This window comes from Cydia pomonella, chromosome 4 (genome assembly GCF_033807575.1).
Source record: "Cydia pomonella isolate Wapato2018A chromosome 4, ilCydPomo1, whole genome shotgun sequence".
NCBI classification, from domain to species: domain Eukaryota; kingdom Metazoa; phylum Arthropoda; class Insecta; order Lepidoptera; family Tortricidae; genus Cydia; species Cydia pomonella.
Genome location: NC_084706.1, coordinates 25,204,317 through 25,221,484, shown reverse-complemented (window position 1 = coordinate 25,221,484; position 17,168 = coordinate 25,204,317). Strand labels below are relative to the sequence as shown.

The window sequence follows — 17,168 nt, the reverse complement described above, 5'->3', positions numbered from 1 at the left end:
CTATAGTGCGTATGCTCGCTCTATGTACCCGCTTAATTACAATTTTTTGACCCAGTTAATTTCTGTTACTATTAAGAACAATAATTTACTTTTGAAATCGCCCCATGATAGTGTTATTTGGTGTTATGATATAATAATTCCTAATCCCAAAATTGCAAAATCTACCAATTAAATCTATCCGAGTTTCAAGTAAAGTTAAATGCTCCAAGGAAGAAAATTGTATTTATTTCTCACTGTAAATTGTAACTTAATTACGAAACACTTTTTGGCCACTTTGCTTCACTTTGCTATTCTATCGGAAGTACCAAGTTAATTATCGGAATGGGGCAACACTCACGGGGACACGATGACTGTAATAACAAATAACAATTAATTGTTTATTTTCTAGTGTCCGACCGAATGTTTTTCATCGAATGTTTGGTTGCTCTTAGTTTCGGCCGAAACACGATTTTTCATACGGAAATCGAAACTTCGGTCGAACACTATTAGTTTATTTTTAATTGGAAACCCTTTTGAACTCCTAGAGAGGCTCTTTTCCTATTTAAATCCATGACTCGTTTAAGACCATGAAACTTTACAATGAATTCCAGGGGCCCATTTCTCGAACGGTATTAGACTAATATTATTAGTCCACGAACTGTCAAATCGTATGGGTTACCATGGCAACATACTAATAATATTAGACTATACCGTTCGAGAAATGGGCCTTAGGGGCCCAAATCCATTAGACTAATATTATTAGTGAGTTGCCATGGTAATCTATATGATTTAACAGTTCGTGTACTAATAATATTAGTCTAATTCCGTTCGAGAAATGGGCCCCTGTAAAGTCGTTGACAAAATACTAGATTGTACTTAATTATTGACACAAAATAGTAATTTATGTACTGCTACATGATGAAATGCATTAAAGCAAGAGCATGGGTTACGTAGGTATTATCTCTTTCGTTTTGTTGTATTTTTCTCGTAGCAATTTTTTTTTGATGTTCTATATTTTAAACTAGAAAACAATCCCTCCGTATAGCATTTACTAGTAAAGGAACGTCTTTCAAAAATCTGACTACTAAACAAAAATCAGAAGTAGGTACTTTTATGTTTTTGACGTAAGAATACACTTTGTATAGGTAATAGTCATGGTCAAAAATTCAAAGTACCGAGTATCGAGATCAAAAATATGCATTTTTTTATTTGAAGATAAGGAAAACTATATATATAGGTAAATATTTATGATCTTGTAGTACCTTGATATTTTACTTTAACTAGTCTTGGTAGGAACTCCAGTCTTTTGAGTCTATATTTGATGAACTGAACTCGGTTTTACGAGTCTCTGCACTAAAAGCTTCTGACTCTCTTAAGTCCCAAGTCCAGTAACGCAACTCAACCCAACCCATGAATTTCGATGAAGGTATTAATGAATATGACTTTATTTGTAAAAATATGAGTCCTCTGAAACGGACTATTCTCTACAAGACTCTGGTCTCTAGCAAGTTGAAAAGAACTCTAGTTCCGGCTTAATTTTGAATCCTTTGAGACTCGAGTCTTAATCAACACTAGTAATAATGCGCACACGAGTAGTTAGTTAATGGATTAGTTACATTTAAGAGCCTCCTGAGAGTTCACAGGCAATCAATGAACATCGTGACATTTTTGTTTTCTTTTTTTATGTTTAGCACTAGATACCCTTTTCGAGTTGCAAGTTACGCGCGGCGGCGGCGACGGCGTCGGTGACGTTTTTGTTCTATTTTGTTTTTTCTTAACTACTTTGCAATGGGTGTCTCCGAGTTTCTCCTCGGATTCAACAGGCTCGGGTGTAGGGGCCTTTTCTAAATTTAACCGTTCGTTTAGAAACCGCTGGATGAGCAGTGCTCGCTCTATCCTCAGGGAATTCAAATCTCTAAGAGGTTTCGTCCCACGGTGCGTAAAAGGGCCTTCTTCGTCGTCGTTAAATGAAGTTACTTCTTCTTGAACATCGACTTGTGGTAGTTCTTGTGGTAGTTCTTGTGGTGGTTGTTCATAAGCCTTTTTGACTTTTTTTTTCTTCTTTGGGGTTTTCTTACGCTTTCGTTGATGGACGAACATTGTGGATGTTATGCTGGAGTCGCGGCGGGCAGCGGAGATCTGACGCAAAAAGTAAAAAATCCTCACAAGACCGTCACAATTAGTGTAAGGCCTGAGTGGACGCTCGAGTCGGGCGTGCAGCGGGGCGGGGCGTGCGGCGTGCATGTTAAACAAATGAAACTCATACTGGTGTCCTGAGTCGACGCTGCTCAAAGTGAATGCCGAGCGGGCAAGTTTGCGGGCAATGCAGCGTCGAGCGGGGCGTCGCGGAGAGGTTCAAACCTGTGATAGTTTAGTGAAAAGGATCCATCCTCTAAATTTGTCATTCAATTGAATGACTTCCTTTTGACAGAAAGTTAACCCTTTTCCAGGCATAGTACGATTTATCGACCACATATGCGCCATTTCAATTTCAACTTTAGCATTCCGATTTAACGTTCAAATTAGATTACACTTTCAGGAAACGTTACTTGTCTTCAAATGAATCGTCAAAGCTGGATTAATTGGAATATATTTGGATTTTTTGGGAAAACCTTGTAGATTGGTGCGGCCTGAAAAAGGGTTAAAATTTCATTGACAGATTGTGGATTGGATCCTTTTCCCTTCCGTCCAAATACTCTATCTATATACGATTAGGGTTTTTTTTATTTTGCTTTGTAATCTTCATAAGCAGTGGAGGTTACTGAAAATGCTGACCTGATCATACACATGGTCCTCTGACTCCTGTCTGTTGCAGATGTCGAGCAGTCGATTGCAGACGATCCTCAGGTTCTTGATACGCTGCTTTTTATTCTTGCCTATGTTTATGCCGTCCGCTTCACCCAGTCTTAATGTTCTGACAAATAAAATAAATAATAGGTAGTTAACCCTTTGAACGCTTTATGTCATAAATACAAACATCACTCGAACGCCAAGCTCCCGGGCGCGAGCGACCTAATGTATATCTTACTCGAAAGTGTGAAGGTTACTTTGACAGCGTCCGCCATAACACCTATAGTTGTCCTTGGCGCTGTGGGCACGACTAGTAACGACGCCTTTAGGTCCTTGGCGTTCAAAAGGTTAATGCGGCAAAGTCAGTGTTGGTTAAGACCGAGTACTCAGTGTCCTCTGGTACTCAACGATATAATTGAGTCAAAACTCGAGTTCTTAGAGACCCGAATCCAAGGACGTCGCCAGCTGATGGGCTAGGGCGGGCAGATCATATGGCCAATGGCCAAGGTGAGGGGAGGGGTATACATTTAGTTAGAACATTTATAAGGGGGGGGGGGCAGTGCGGGGCTGTTGTCCCCCCCCCCCTCCCTCTTGGCAAAATCGGCTTTTGATTAAACCTACAAAATTGTTGTCGGAGTTTGTATTCGCAGGCTCGAGTCATTTTGAGTTGTGTTTAAAAATACTCAAAATAAGACTCTCCTTGGGATTAGGTGGCTTTCTTACCGCAGTCTCGCAAAAACTAGTAAAGGTACTAAACCGAAATTCACAAATTGCGGGGATCTTTCTCTTATACTCTCAGTAAGACGTAATAAGAGTGACAGAGAAAAATGTCCACAATTGACGAACTTCGATTTTCGCGCTTATAACCCAGACTCTAAAGACTTGGTACCAACACCAGGATTTGCTCTCGCGTCTCACCGAGACACTACATACCTAATAAGGTAGGTAGTAGGCAATCCTCCCGGTAGGTACTGAGTGCTTGGCGAGAACCGTATTGTACTGTATTTGTATAGGAAACCAGTACCGGGAGGACTTCCTATTGGGTAGATAAGATACATGATTATGACGGGACGTACTTAATGACCTTAGGTTTGGCCACATTAGGCTGTTCAGGTTCCTTATCCTTCTGATCCAACGTTACGGCTGTATCCCAAATGTTCTTAAACAACTTCCTGCGTTGTGTATAGCTGTCCTTACTGAGGATCGACTGTTGGTCCATTTTGGGTCCTTGGAATACTATTATAATATAGAAATGGCTCCTCTAGGGCCTTTGCCAGTCAGTTAGGTAGAGAATAGGTAGTTATCAACAAAATTCGTATGTTATACATTATTAGCAAGAAAAAACTATGTAGGTACTCCCGCCAAGATTGCAGCAGGAGTCTTAATTCGGACACGCCCGTCACAATGTAGTTAATATCATTTTAGTTTAGCAAAAGCATGTATTTTTGTTATGCATGATGTTATTTTTACATATGGTATTGAAGTTTGATAGATTGACATTGACGTCTTTTTTTTAATCGGACGGAAAGGAGTTTAAGCACTTTTTGAATAGGTCTGAAAACAATTAAAAGTATGACTACCAAACAGCTACCAAAGTGTAGTAGGTAAATATAGTATTTTAACACAGGTAATTATTAATATATATTTTGCAACACACCAACTGATAAAGCTTGATGGTTCATAACTGATGAGAAAGTTGAATTCTGTCAATATGTGGGGCAAAGTAATATGATGTGGAGTAAAATAATTATATTGACGTTTAAAATAACATTAGCACTGTCTGTGCTGTCAAAATCGCTGTCAATTTATCTTGGTCTGACTATAAGGAGCGTGCATGAACTGTAGGAGGCAGCACAGGAGACGTCAGGTTTTTGGCGCGAGGCGTAAATGTGATGTTTACTGTTCCGAGGTAGCCCACAAGATGGCAGAACCTACTATGCACGAGAAAACACGTGACGTGTAAATGTACATGTTCATGGTTCCGATTCAGGCCACAAGATGGCAGACTCTCCAACGTGCACGGTCCCTATAGCTTCCTAAACCGCTCCAGATGAATTAAATACAATTAATCACTACCAGCAGGCGGTATCATGGTCGCATTTTTATGACAGTAATTTCATGCGTCAGCGTCACTTTCGCACTTACATACTTGTTAGAGCGTGACAGGCATGGTGACAATAAATGATAAAGAACCGACCATCTTAGCCCTACAGTACATTTTTGGTAGGTAGTTGGTTACGGGTTACGTAAAAGGGCACCTTGATTAACAGTCCGCCGGACGGTATCGGACTGTCAGAACAGAAAGTTGACAGTTCCGAACTACTGACAGTCCGATACCGTCCGGCGGACTGTTAATCAGTGGGCCCCTTAAGTATAGTCGAAGAATGAAAAGGTTTTTCTATTTCAACCCTTTAGCTTTATTTCAACCCTTTAGATTACGTAATAAAAATCCCTTCGATACACACAGATACCTTACATAGGTATTTGTGTGTATCGAAGGGTTTTTCTTAATATATATAGGAGGCAAACGAGCAGACGGATCACCTGGCGGTAAGCGATTACCGCCGCCCATGGACACCCGCAACACCAGAGGATGGGAGTACACTCTTTTCTTGAAGGTATTAATGTAGAATAAATTTGTGACAATTGTGCGGATTATTCGGCCTGCCGTTTTTCGCTTAATCTAAAACACCTTACATTTGTGTTTTGTATTTGATTATGATTAAAAAATTGTTTGTAATTTTCTACATCGCGCTATTGAAATGTTTCTAGTCGAGTATATAGGTATACCTCCGAGTCACCTATAAAGAGGTGTATCGGGGAGGTGGGTAGGTACAGGGGCCTACCGCGAAAACCGAAATTCGCCAATTGCGGGGATCTTTCTCTTTTACTCTCACTAAGATGTAATTAGAGTGACAGAGAAAAATGCCTGCAATTGACGAACTTCGGTCCCCTGGTCTCCGACCGCGGGCCGCTGGTATGGCTGCTTCGTGCGCTTCTCTCTCACTATAAGGTCGAGCCATTCAGAGCGCCCAAAAGCAAGCTCTCACAGAAAACCGTGGGACGCTCTTCTCACTGCAAGTTCAGGCGAAGCCCGACATTCAAAGAGCGCTTTGCGTGGTCTCTCACACTAATCTGCAGAAATATTCACATACTTTGCCAATCATTACAAGAAAAGATCGCCGCATTTTTACTCGTGTTTTTAACCACAGCTTAGAGCAACAAGTTAACGATTCACCAATAGGCTTGCGAATGCCGAACTCTGTTAAGCTGAGTCAGTTACTGCCCGCGAGCCGACCGCGTAACTTCTACGCGTAAAAACTTTGCCAATTTTCGGCAGATTATGTGATAAAGACTAGTTTATGTGTGAATGGCAATTTGCCAGGAATTATATAAGCGGTTTTATGATATGTTTGAAGAAACTTGTTTGAATAAGTCGCGTTTTATTGTAAATTGTTTGTAAAACGTGAACATTTTTCCAAATAAATAGGATAGGTGATTTATATTTCGAGCCAGGAAAAATAGTGTCCTTAATTTTTATTTTATAAATTTTTTGAGTAGTAGGTACTTGGGATGGCCATAAATATTGAATTTAATCACAATAAATTGGTCAAAAGATAAAAAATACAAGACTACAAAGTTTCAAAATTAAAGTAATTATCAAGTTCCAAAATAAAAAAAATATAATGGTTTGATTCCTTACATTTTTGTATTAAAATAGATTGTAAAACAAGTTAGGAAAAAAACCAATATTTTTTATTTTATTATTTTCATTTCATTTCATTTATTAATTGCATTCCATGGTACATACAGATGTTATCTTAAATTAAATTTTCACAACATGGACCCTGAGTAGGGTATTTTTGTAGAGTATTTATCTTCTAACCCTCCTTCCTGGTTTTTCGAAAACAGTAAAATTTTTGTTTCTAAGAATACCCATACCTTTTTTACAAAATTTTAATTTTACTTTTAGAAATATGATAAAAGGAGACCAACGATTTTCGACCCACTTGAAAGTCTTGAAACTGATCGCGTATAATATTAATATTCATACTAATGGGTAAAATAAATACACATATTATTACGTAACATAGACCAATTATATTTTAAAATGAAACGGGAGTCATAAATACAAAATAAAAATAAATGTTTTGATCTCGCTCCCATCCGGGCAATACATAAAGATAAAACTTGATCATGTCACAATGCCAGATAAATATGACCCAAACACCCTCTGGGTTGCCCTTAACGAGCTCGGCGAAGGGGACATCTTCCAAGTATACCCCCGTCTCCTGGCGGAGCTGCTGCTCCAGGAGGAGGCAGCGAGGCAGGATGGAGACACCAGCGAGGCGGAGAGACTCGTGCTACCGAGCGACAAGGAGTGGCGGCTGCAGCAGTATTTCCTCCTGGTGGCGATGCAGAAGGACCTGGAGCTGGAAAACATATTGTGAGTGTTTTAAATTTAACAAGGTGTCTAGCGACATTTCTGAACAAAGACTGAACGCAAAAATGTTACGCATTTTTTATTAACGTCAAATAAACTTGCGACGTCAAATAAACTTTGAAAATACTAAAAGCCCATATAAATAAATTAAAAAAAAATCATCCTATATACGTCCCACTGCTGGGCACAGCCCTCGTCTCATGCATCAGTTATATTTAGACCTATCAGAACTTCTTCTAGCAAAATCGAGAGATTGCCAAAAACAAATATCGACAAACCGGTTATCGATAAGCAAAGCAAATCAAAGATAAATCTGTAAAATAAATTAATTAACTGAAATGTCATAAGAAATCGACCATAGGTATATTTCCCCTACACGAAAACCATTTTATATAGTAGGTACCTTAAAGTCTTTAAAAAAAACCGGGCAAGTGCGAGTTGGACTCGCGTACGAAGGGTTACGGAACCATTATTTATAAATAAAAAAAGCAAAAAAAAATGTTTGTTGTATGGGAGCCCCCCTTAAATATTTATTTTATTATGTTTTTAGTATTTGTTGTTATAGCGGCAACAGAAATACATCATCTATGAAAATTTGAACTGTCTAGCTATCACGGTTCATGAGATACAGCCTGGTGACAGACGAACGGACGGACAGCGAAGTCTCAGTAATAGTGTCCCGTTCGACTCTTTAGGTACGGAACCCTATAAAAGCACTGTGTATAATTAAGGTGCCTAAGTATATCGATTACATTTCATTTTGTCAATATCTCGTTTGCTAGAAAAAGTTGCAGGTCTTGTAATGCGAATGTAATAATGCGAGGTAATTTGCCGACTTCCCCTACATAACAATGCGCGCCGACATGTGTGTAGCCTTGACCTTTTAAAGGTCTGTATTGAACATCTCCGCCGAACGCTGAAGCCTACGACGACGGCGTAAGCTTAATGCATTCACTACCAACGTTTTCGTAGCGCTACACGCGTAGCCGATTCTAGCGTTTTCCCGCTTTGCAAGTGTAGAGGAAAGCGACTACGAACAGAGCGCCCGCCAAGCGGGTTCCCGGCACACAATGTGTTAAGGTTTGTACATTGTTTCAAGATAATATCGTCAGGTAACAACCGAAAGTCACTAATTACTACCACAAGTTCAGAGCCATTTTGGACGGTAGTACCAAAACAAGATTGATTTTTACCCCCACCAGTAGGGCGACACTCCTCGTTTCGGCTTTTCTCGAATAGAGTACAAGCTTTTTCCTACTCCTCTACTGTTATCTGTCATTTATGCATTCATTAACACGAATATAAGAACATATATAAAAGATTTCAAGAAAAGTCTATATTGTCTATTCCTCATAAAAGCTCTTGTGCTTTTATACGCTATAACGTTACTGCGATTAATGGCTACCAACCTAACAAAACCAAAACGAATACGGTTTTAAACTAAGTGCATTGATGCCAACTTACAAAATATACATTTGGTTGCATAGTAAAAATAATTACTTCATAAGTCAGAAACACGCATGTGACACCCGTAATATAGCAACACCCATAGACTACGAAGACCGCTTAGCGTTGCTTGTTAGTCTCCGTAGGCTACGGTGGCCAAAATTGAGAAAAAACTGTCCAAAAAAATAATTTAGCAAGTAGCAAGTACCAGGGCCTCATGAGGTACGAGGAGGTGTCGCCGACCGGCCGGCCGCGGCCCGGGGCGGGCCGGGCGCGTAACAAGGTATGCTCGCGCGTCTTGGCTATATACTTTTGCTGTAATTTGTTTACCTAAATTAAGATTTATTTTTGTTGACTCGTAGGAAAAATATTGTATGCAACGTTGTATAAGTAGGTCAAAAAATTCTCGTGGCGTATTCCTTTACAATGTGAGCCGGAGCCGAAGGCGTAGCAACTCACGCCACTCGCCTTTTTTGACCCTTCTTATACAACTGATGCATAAAATACTATTATCGCTGACTGTACTTTTCTTTCCACAGGCAACTAATACTCATCGAGCAAATTCTAAAAACCCCAAACACAATTAGGTTGCGTTGTTTATCACAGAGTTCCTACCTATGTCATCAGATCAGCTCGATGGTACCATAATATTGCATTGTCACCCGACTTACATATGTATGCAAATTTTCAGCTCAATCGGAAACCGGGAAGTGGATCAAATTTAACTTGCGAGATTTGATTACAAACAGACAACGGTCGGGTGAAAGTAAATAAAAGCTTGTAAATAATAGGTGCAAATCTCTCCAGAGTATCGCTAGAGTAGCTAAGAACCTAGGCATTATTGACGGAGTGAAATGCACTGATTTTCTTTTATAAGTATTCTAGGTATTATAGTGCCACCTATTTAAGGTTTTTTGATGACAGTTTTTGGTACATGGAGATTTAATTCCTTACCTCCACCCCCCCATAATTTTATCTAAGTCAAAAATTTGTTAGCGATGTTTTGTGACGTCACCTATTTAAGTTTTTTTTTATGGACACACTTCATACACATAGATTGAAAAATGAAAATGATTTATTGGTACACAATAGGTTTTAATTTAACTAGAACCAAAAGAGCCTTCTTTTAAATACAACAAATACTTGTGCCAGAAGGCTCCGCTCTTCCATTGATGACAAAGTTTACCATAGTTATCATTAAGTCTTAAGCTTAGATAAGGTAAGATAGCTACTTTAAATTATAAACTAAATTAAATCATAATACATATTAAGCCCGTATCTTTCATGCCGTTGACAGAAAAATGACGTCACGCTACATAGAGTATGATTCCAATTAGTATTTTCGTAATAATTAATCATTTGTCAACCTCTTTAGTTAACTGATACATATACTTGACAATGAGTATAGAAACGTCTAACTTTCATTATACGAGTATTGTCACACAAATAAATAATAGATTATTAATTTATGAAATAATACATATTTTTGGTTTTTAACAGCGTAACAAGCTTTTATTCACGTAGATATTACCATGCAACTTGACAATATTCAATTTAAGATGCGAGTGTGTATGTGTTGTATGCGCGCGCGCGCGTGTGTGCGTGTGCGTGTGCGTGTTTGTGTGTGTGTGTGTGTGTGTGTGTGTGTGTGTGTGTGCGTGCGTGCGTGCGTGCGTGCGTGCGTGCGTGCGCGCGCGCGTGTGTGTGTGTGTGTGTGTGTGTGTGCGAGTGCGTGCGTGCGTGCGTGCGTGCGTGCGTGCGTGTGTGTGTGTGTGTGTTTGTGTGTGTGTGTGTGTGTGTGTGTGTGTGTGTGATAAATATTACATGATTCTCCTAGATTACTAACAAAAGTGATGGTATGATGTGACAAACACCCATTTAATAAGTTAACCGCTATCGATATTACTGAATTGATTTTAGATTTCACACTCGTGTTCAATTCACACATCATTCCACGCTGAAAATTATCTTTATTCTAAACGCCATAGAGTTCATAAAAGCATGACTCAATTGTTCTTCGGTCTCAGATATTAGTGTTCAGATATATCGGAGCGGCCGAGGTACTCACAAATATCTAAACACGCCTCTACTGTCAAGGCGTTAGAGTGCGTGTTCACATATTTTTGAGCACCTCGGCCGCTCCGTATATCTCATGGCGACTACAATTCTCACAGAATTCTAAGTTAATGATCTTTATTCTGAAGGCAGTAGGGTTCATAAAAGTCGTAGATGTACCTACATGAAGTACTTAGGTAAGCTATTACGTTCGAGGCGTCGGAAACAGGTAGTTTGCATGTTACATCTCAATGCTATTATCGGTACCACGTTAACCTATTTTCTAAAGTTTAACCTAGCAATTCACGAGCTTAAAATAAGCTTGAGTCCGTCTAAACTAACTGTGCACCGAATTGTCAGCAACAAAGTGTGGGAGCTACTGTAAATTTTAATTTTAGGACGGCGCTTCGATAGTTCTACACTAACAGGCCTTTTCGAACGTATATATAAATTATGTCATTTGACAAGGCTTTTAATAGTCTTAAGTTATTATTTAATTGTTGTATTTTTATATTTGTATTGTCATTTATTGAATAAACATAGATTTTGAGTTACGTAGGAGTCAAAAGTGGCTCCAAATAGTTTATGTAATATAACCACAGACCACCCACAGACCAACCCGGCGGTTTTCTGTGAATATAACACGTCCGCTGCGCCGCCAGTTCTCTTCTTTTAAACTTGGCTTGACACGCTGTGTGTATAGATTATAGATGTGCCCAGATCATTTTGAAGTCCTTATCCTCTTAGAGAGTTGCTGACTGCATATAAAACTAAAATTGAGTTAGTTTTTAGGGCCTTTTACGCAATTTGACATCCATTGTGCCTATTTTGCGTGAAAAACGAGGTAGCGCTACTCTAGCCACCCCAGCTCCTCTAAAAAACCTAATAGTGTTTTCAGGTTGAACTAAAATCGAGTAAAAGTGAGTAAAAATAAAAAGTTACCTATAGCCGGTCGAACAACTTTGTCAGCAGAGAAAGGCACGAATTTCATAATTTCTATCGGACGATAACAGGAGGACCCTTCGCGCCTACATTTTTAAAATTAGCCGCTTTTTTCTACTGACGGAAATGGCTACACAGACTAAGAAGTGGCCTTTTCAATCTGGCTGGAAACATAATAGACAATTATAGTGTCAGGACGTAAAATGTCACAAAACGTCATCCAACATTTTTCAATCAAAATATAAAAATTAAACTTTACACATTTCACATCTCAATATTTTCTATCGGCGGTTTTTCTCTTAAGTATTAAAACGATTGCAATTTTACAATTTACGAAGTAAAATGGAGACCTCTTAATTAAAACCCATATTTTGTGTGGATTGTTTGTGCAGTTTTAATAAGTATGGATAACAAAAAATAAATACTCAATGGAGGAAGAGTTACCTGATGAAAATTCGATTTCAGTCGAGTAAGTTGCGACGTTTTCAATACATAGAAACTTACATATGGTAAGTTTTAAATTATAATGATAGGGATTAAGGACTATATATGAAAATACGTCAAAGTCTCAAAAATGTGTTTATTGTTTACACTTGTATACACTTCTTATATCATAAGCCAGATTTGCACTGTATATACAAGTTTGCCTGCAAATATCATAATCGGAATGATTGGTATGTAGTGAGTGCGATTGCAAGTATTGTATTCAGAAGACAGAAGATATAATCAGTATGTGACGCGCAAAACGTTTCACTGGGTTGAAAAGAAAGATTGATCGTTCGTTCGCGGAGATATATATCAATCATTTCGCTCAGTGGTTCTATAGACTGCGTAAAATATATAGTTATATTATAATACACACAGCCATAAATGCTACCAAGATGATGAATCACGCGATACGATCCCTCCATGTTTTCCCGACATCCTCCGATCCACTCCGAAACTGATGAATAGATGAGTTACGAGCGAGTTAAATCTCAAGTGAGTTGAAGAGTGAGTGAGTTTAATAAAAAGAACTCGTGAACGACAGATGTCTAGTATGTGATTGCGTAAATTATTTGTTTTTCTAACAGTATATTCCAAGATAATCACCACCGTATCTCTCGAACACAGCTTTTAGTATTTTCCAGTCCGGTCCGGTAACCTTACGTTTGGTACCGAAACTATTCATGCTGCCGTTATGATGAGCAAAAGTGGTCACGTTGTACATTAGCCCCAAGTGGCATATGCCACTTTTCGGTAGTTGAAATTTCAATTTTAGTCAAATTTCATATTTAAATAACGTAATCCACTACGAGCCGGTGGCCTGCCACTTGAAACGTATCATATACTTGATGGCTTCTCTTTTGCACACTTCTTCAAGCATAAGCGTCATTCTCGACCTGTGGTCCACTGACCTATCACACATAGACAGTTAGTGCTCATAAGGCTAATCTGCCAAAAGTGAAGCCGAAACTCGATCGATGTGTGCGTGCGACGCTCGTGTCTTACGCTCAGCGACACACACATATATACAAAAATGGGTTGCCAGAGTTCATTTATTCTCCTTAAAGTAGATGGATTTTAACCACATCCTTATACTTGGCTATCAATCATTTGGGAGTGTGTAATTGTGTATGTAGATATTAAATTTGTAGCAAAAGCTTTCAAGGTTTCTTTTAAGGACTTTGCATTTCTGTACTTTGTTTTTTATTTTTTTATTTATTTATTTGGGAAACATACAGCACATAATAATACAATAAGGTACAAGATAAAGTTAGAACATAAGCCAAAACAGTTTCCACTTACAGCTAATACAAAATTCCTTTGCTCCGAAAAAAAGTACAATATTTGGGTATTTTTAATTTAAAGTTGAATTTAACAGTTACATTTAGTAAATAAGATAATACACGAGCACGATTAACAATTATAACAAGCATACTTTAGAATTTTGAAAATAACAAGCACAATTTTTATTTAGACTTTGAAATTTCTAATAATAGGTACAATTACAATAACAATACAAGACAAGCTAACAATTTTATTACGAGCTACGAAGTAGATAACGGAATTACCATTTTTTTGTTATGATTTGTGAAATAATGTTTAAATAAAAAAACGTTTATTTTTTTATTTTACAAATGTGCACAGATAATAGCTGGTAAAATTGACTTTGGAATAATGATTTTAAATGATAAATATTTAATGACGATCATTTGGATTTGATTTTATTTGACTAATATTTTCTTCGGGTTGGTGTGGTGAAAAGTTTTGTGTTTCACTTGGGGCAAAATTTGTTTAACTCTCGTAAATTAATCTCGTAATTTGTTTAACGCTCAAGATTCCATTTTTCGACATTTTGGATCTTTATTTAGCTCGAGTAGCAATATTAGCACGAGCGGTTAAACAACAACTTTTCCACTTGTAAAACAAATAACTATTTATCGTCAGTACTAGTAATTGTACCTGCAGGCCTAGCCAAGGTGGCAATCGCTATTGCTTCGAACAACGAAACGCTTTGTGTCTCTCTATCAGTCTTCCATATAAGTGCGACAGTGACAGTTGCGTTTCGTTTTTACAGACCTTAACTGTAACACCTGTGTTCCACAAATAAAATTTACTTTACTTGCTCATCAAAATGGCGAGAGCATATTCGACTATGTTTAGTCGGTTTCCATATTGCATCGTTCCTATTTAATCTAATTTTTTCCGTCCATCTCGCAGACAGAAGCGGATCAGTCGGAAATCTAAAACGAATATCACACAATATAAAAATATGAATTTAAACTGTAATTTTACAAAAGACAAAACATAATTTGAAATAAAAGAATGAAAAACTAAAAAAGAATATTTTCTATAGTCATACAAGGAACTTAAAGTAAGCATATTAATTTTATCAATGTAATCGTCATACCTCATTTGGAGGAAAAAAGATTCATATCACCTGGCAACATTTATAAGTAATGGCGGCTGACGAAAATTTGGATTTTTGTATTTACAATTACGTAAAAATATCACATTAAACTGGATACTTACGCGTGAAATGTTATATCAGGCGGTTTGTTTTTATTCACTGATGTGTTGTGACACCAATTCACCGCACAAACAACCGTCTTTCTTGTATTTTTTAATTTATAAACGGGAGGTGTACACAAACCAACTCGACCTTGAGTACTGCGAGGGCCGTTCGGATACGATGACACGAGGGCGACATAATGTCGTACTCGAAATGGCTTCACTAGGGATGTACAGACTAGGCATCTAGGCTAGTTATAAATCTATGCTTGGCCCAAGTTTACATTCTATAACCTGTGGCGAGTAGGACGACATTTGCTTGTATCTTTATACGAATAACCGGTCAAGGCGTCCTTATGGCAAGCGGCAAAGTGGGACGTTTTGCCGGCCGCGGTCATAAATTCCGCTATCAAACTTGTTATTTTCTACCGATTCCACTCTTTTACATTCTAACCTCTCATTTTTTACAGAAATGAAGCGGAAAAAACCCCGAAGCCCCCCGAAGACACAGTCGAAGAGTGGGCCCCGTGGCGCCTCGTGGTGTCCATTAAGAACCCCCACGCACCCCCACCCGTCGCCGTGCGGTCCCCCCCTGGACTTGCCTGGGACATTGCTCAGGTCTGAAGTTAACACTATCCTATATCATTTCCCGGCCTTAAACTATATCCATACTTACCTATATCTATACGTCCCCTACAACGCCAATGACGGATATATCCGCACTGTAGCACCAACGCCGAAGACGGATTAATCCGTCACAGACTACAGAGCAACATAGACTTAAGTGCATATGTATAAAGTTAAATTTCAGTTATGACACTTCGGTGACGTGGCGTCCGAGTGACAGATTTTGTGTTTGATACGGCATGAAAAGGTTAAGAGTGAAGAATGAACAGAGAGACAGAGTTACTTTCGCATATTTATAATCAGGGTCAACGGCATGATATGTACGGTGTACGGGTCTTGTTTATAATATAAGTACGGATTGTTTTAAATACTTACCACTCATAAATTAAGGACGCGTCAAAGAAAGAATAAAGATAGGAAATTCTTGCTTGGCGTCCTTAGTTGGTTTACCTTCGCTATATAATCTGTTTACATAATTTTATTTCAAGATATCTTTTATATAGTGTTCGTTTCTGTCCGACAGGTTCTGAAGGCAGCCCACCTGCTCTCGAAGCCCCCGAAGAAGGTAGACTTCGCCGACGAACAGCAAATGCGATGCGTCTACTCTCTCATCTACGACGTGTTCCGGTGTAAGTATATCTTTACGTAAAAAATAGCGTTTTTACCACCCATGAGAATGAGAATGCGAAATTATTTATTACCTATTGTAGCGGGGCAAGACCAACATTTTACGTGGGTAAGGTACATTTAGCGAGGCGAGGCCCTTTGGTGGCGCAAGACATAACGAAAAATTTTACGTTGTGTCCGAGTTATACTTATTTGAGGCGCGAGGTCCCTCGGACCGCGAGGCTCCTCGGACCGAGAGGCCGTAGGCGGTGGGACACGTCGCCCGCGCCTAACGCCGCCTCTTAGTGTGTACATCATCATTTAGTTGCCGCAGAATTGTGTCAGCTAATTTTAATCTAAAAAGATCTGTGTCAGCTGACGATGTCATGTCAAAAGTGATGAATCAAAGATGTTAGTATTTGTGTTTCATATGTTACACTTATCAATTTTATTTAATTCTAAAAGGACCATATACGTTGTTCAAGAAATCGATGCAAATAATGTTTTTCGGCAGTTTTTTTTTCTCTTGGCTCCCTACATTTCTTACAGCCAATGTGGAATAAGTTTTTGAAATAAAAATAAATTTTTGGTACAAGCTTTTATCGCTGACTCTTTTTTTTTACCAAGGGCAACTAATACTCATCGAGACAATTATAAAAACTCCAAACACAATTACGTTGCGTTGTTTCCTTAAAGAGTTTCTATGGTCACCTCCTGTCTCATTCACCAGATCAGCTCGACGGTACCATAATATTGTATTGTCGCCCGACTTACATATGTATGCAAATTTCCAGCTCAATCGGAAATCAGGAAGTGGGTCATATTTAGCTTCCTAGATTTGACCCACACTAACATACATACTAACAGGACAAGATAAATAAAAGCTTTCAAAAAGGGCATCGATTCGTGAGTATAAAGTTAAAATATTATTACCTAGTTACCAAACTCAATAAAAGGCACTTCGAAAGTCGTTTATTGGGAAATAAAACGGGTGCTATAAAAACGCACACAAAATACCCAAATTTATTGGCACAATTCAGTTTGGTTTTCCAAGTTCGTGTAGTTAAGTTTCTAAATAAAATTCAACATAGAGAGATTCGATTCTTAGAGCAATTAACAACTGGCGACGCCTCGTCTGTAATTTTCTGTACAAAACTTTTTTTAAAACTTTCTGTCGATTTTTGCGGGGCCCTCCTATATGTACGTAACGTACAAAAAAGCCATGTCAGATAAAAGTCAGTCCATACAAGAAATATGAAGTGAGTATGACATTGGCCGAGGTTTT

At 38.4% G+C, this 17,168-nt stretch overlaps 2 protein-coding genes across 4 annotated transcripts in view; one reads left to right on the top strand and one right to left on the bottom strand.

Moving 5' to 3' along the window:
- Positions 1-203: 203 nt before the first annotated feature.
- Positions 204-4,248, bottom strand: LOC133517330 (uncharacterized). 2 transcript variants are annotated; one of them, XR_009799361.1, is made up of 4 exons: positions 3,846-4,248; positions 2,755-2,893; positions 1,242-2,118; positions 204-350 (listed from the first exon to the last, which is right to left on the bottom strand). XR_009799361.1 is itself a non-coding variant. In XM_061850595.1 (4 exons), the coding sequence occupies exons 1-4, from the start codon at positions 3,986-3,988 to the stop codon at positions 288-290; spliced, it is 783 nt and encodes a 260-aa protein (XP_061706579.1). In that variant the 5' UTR covers positions 3,989-4,246; the 3' UTR covers positions 204-287. The 2 variants fall into 2 exon arrangements, 1 of the variants encoding a protein (XP_061706579.1); XM_061850595.1 differs by having other exon boundaries at positions 1,681-2,118; positions 3,846-4,246.
- Positions 4,249-6,501: 2,253 nt separating this feature from the next.
- Positions 6,502-17,168, top strand: part of LOC133517328 (uncharacterized) — a 41,927-nt gene continuing 31,260 nt past the window's right edge. The window contains exons 1-3 of one of the 2 annotated variants that reach the window (XM_061850592.1): positions 6,502-7,216; positions 15,121-15,268; positions 15,801-15,906. In XM_061850592.1, the coding sequence (XP_061706576.1) occupies positions 6,975-7,216; positions 15,121-15,268; positions 15,801-15,906 (496 nt within the window). In that variant the 5' untranslated portion in view covers positions 6,502-6,974. Of the gene's footprint in view, positions 7,217-11,854; positions 12,126-15,120; positions 15,269-15,800; positions 15,907-17,168 lie in introns of those variants that run through there. The other variant, XM_061850593.1, reaches the window with a different exon arrangement.